This window comes from Trichinella spiralis, assembly GCF_000181795.1.
Source record: "Trichinella spiralis strain ISS 195 chromosome Unknown Scfld4293, whole genome shotgun sequence".
Classification (NCBI taxonomy): Eukaryota; Metazoa; Nematoda; class Enoplea; order Trichinellida; family Trichinellidae; genus Trichinella; species Trichinella spiralis.
The window spans coordinates 1-1722 of record NW_003531232.1 but is presented as its reverse complement, the minus strand read 5'-3'; the positions used below and the strand labels follow the sequence as shown (position 1 = coordinate 1722).

The following is a 1722-nucleotide window of genomic DNA, read 5'->3' as shown; positions in this document are numbered from 1 at the left end:
GTTTGAATTAATCGATCCAAAGCCTGTTTATAATTGTTTGGCAATTCCGATTCTTTATTTGACCAGGGAAGCTGTACTTCGTATCTTTCCCCGTCAAATCGTACTGTTTTCTCAAACAGTTGTAAGGCTTTTGAATCAATTTCTTTTTCTTCATCTTTTATCCCGATGGCTTCCAAATCCCAAAAATTTTTCAAAATATCATCAAGATGATCTTCTGTTTTTGCAAACAACATCTTGATGCTCTTCATGGGAACTTTTCCTGGAGTCGGACCACAAATGATCCATCCCAACGTGGAATGTATTGCCATCGGTTCTCCCTCTTGACCTTTGATTATAGCTTGATTAATAAAGTCGTAATAGTAGTCCAGGCCAATAAGTACGTCAAAGGTGGAAGATAAATCATTAAAATCTTCTGCCAGTTGCAAAGATGTGAAGTGGCTATATTGTTTGATGTCTAAACGAACGTTCGGACGGTCAGTGATTTTCTTGAAACACAATGCTTCCACCATTTGTTTCTTGTGAGACTTGTCTCTCACCGATGTCAACCAAAATTTTACCCGGCGTACTCGTAAACATTCGCTATTAATGTTTCCGAAAGATTCTATGTTCACTGTTTCGAAAGGTCCTTTTAAGCTTAAAGCTTCTGCAACACTCTTCTTCACGAAAGAACGTTGTGAACCGCTATCGAATAAACAGTTGACAATCATAGAATTTCCGTCTTCATTATATAGTCTAGCACGGGCTGATTGAAGCAATGTGCCTCTATTACCAACCATAGCATGAGTGACATGAACTCTATTTTTCTCTATGGTATCAGTTTGGTTTTCTATGACCGAACGTTTCTCTTGGTTTAGATGAATCAACGGGTGGTGACGTTTAGAACACTCTTTTACTCGACACCTTAGCTTTGCTTTACAAGTTGTTGCTAAATGGCCCTTCTTTAGGCACATGAAGCATAATCCCAGCTTCTTCACGTTCGTAATTCTTTCTTTAGGACTCATGCGAATGAACTTGGGACAATTTTCTATGGCATGATCCTCCTCACAAATAAAGCAAGCTTTCCTTACCGTAGCTTGTAATGCGGCTGTAGTATACTGTCCTCGTGGAATAGTCTTCCTGTTTGATGGAAATGGAGATACAACTTTTCTTTCTCTTCCTGGAAACGTTGATACTTCTCGACTTTTTAATTCTGTCTTCAGAAATGACAGCAATTCATACATATCTTTCCGTCGGTTTGGATTTTGACGTTTCCATTCCACAGAAATTTCTCTCGGCAGTCGAGATAGTATTAATGGCATCAAAACGGCTTGATACACTACAGGTGGAGTGTTTAACGTGTCCAGACCACGTACATTAATCTCCATATCGTTCACGAATTTTTCCAGCCGTTTCGAATCCCACTGATTCGTTATTACCGGTAAGTTTTGTAGGCTTTTCAAGTGTTCTTCAATAAGGAGTTGAGGGTCACCAAATTTCTCATTTAGGACAGTCAATGCAGTTTCATAATTAACGGCATTCAGAGTCAATCCCCGATTAGCAGTTTCTGCATTCCCAGATAACAACGATCGTAAATAATTGAATTTCTCAATCGGTGACAAATTTGAATTGGAATTGATCGTTGTCTCAATTCATTGTGAAACCGTTGCCAATCATGGTACTCAACCATTGAATTTTCTTTATTTCCATTTTTGAAGTCGCACATTGAGCCTCCAGTTGAGGGAT

The 1722-nt window shown here is 38.9% G+C and overlaps 1 protein-coding gene across 1 annotated transcript; it reads right to left on the bottom strand.

Moving 5' to 3' along the window:
* Positions 1–63: 63 nt before the first annotated feature.
* On the bottom strand, positions 64–1666 carry Tsp_14018 (Tas retrotransposon peptidase A16 superfamily; the record flags this gene model as incomplete). The annotated part of the gene is made up of 2 exons (XM_003367429.1): positions 1564–1666; positions 64–1543 (listed from the first exon to the last, which is right to left on the bottom strand). Coding segments are annotated over exons 1-2 (1583 nt in total), but the record flags the coding sequence as incomplete, so codon positions are not given.
* Positions 1667–1722: the final 56 nt, after the last annotated feature.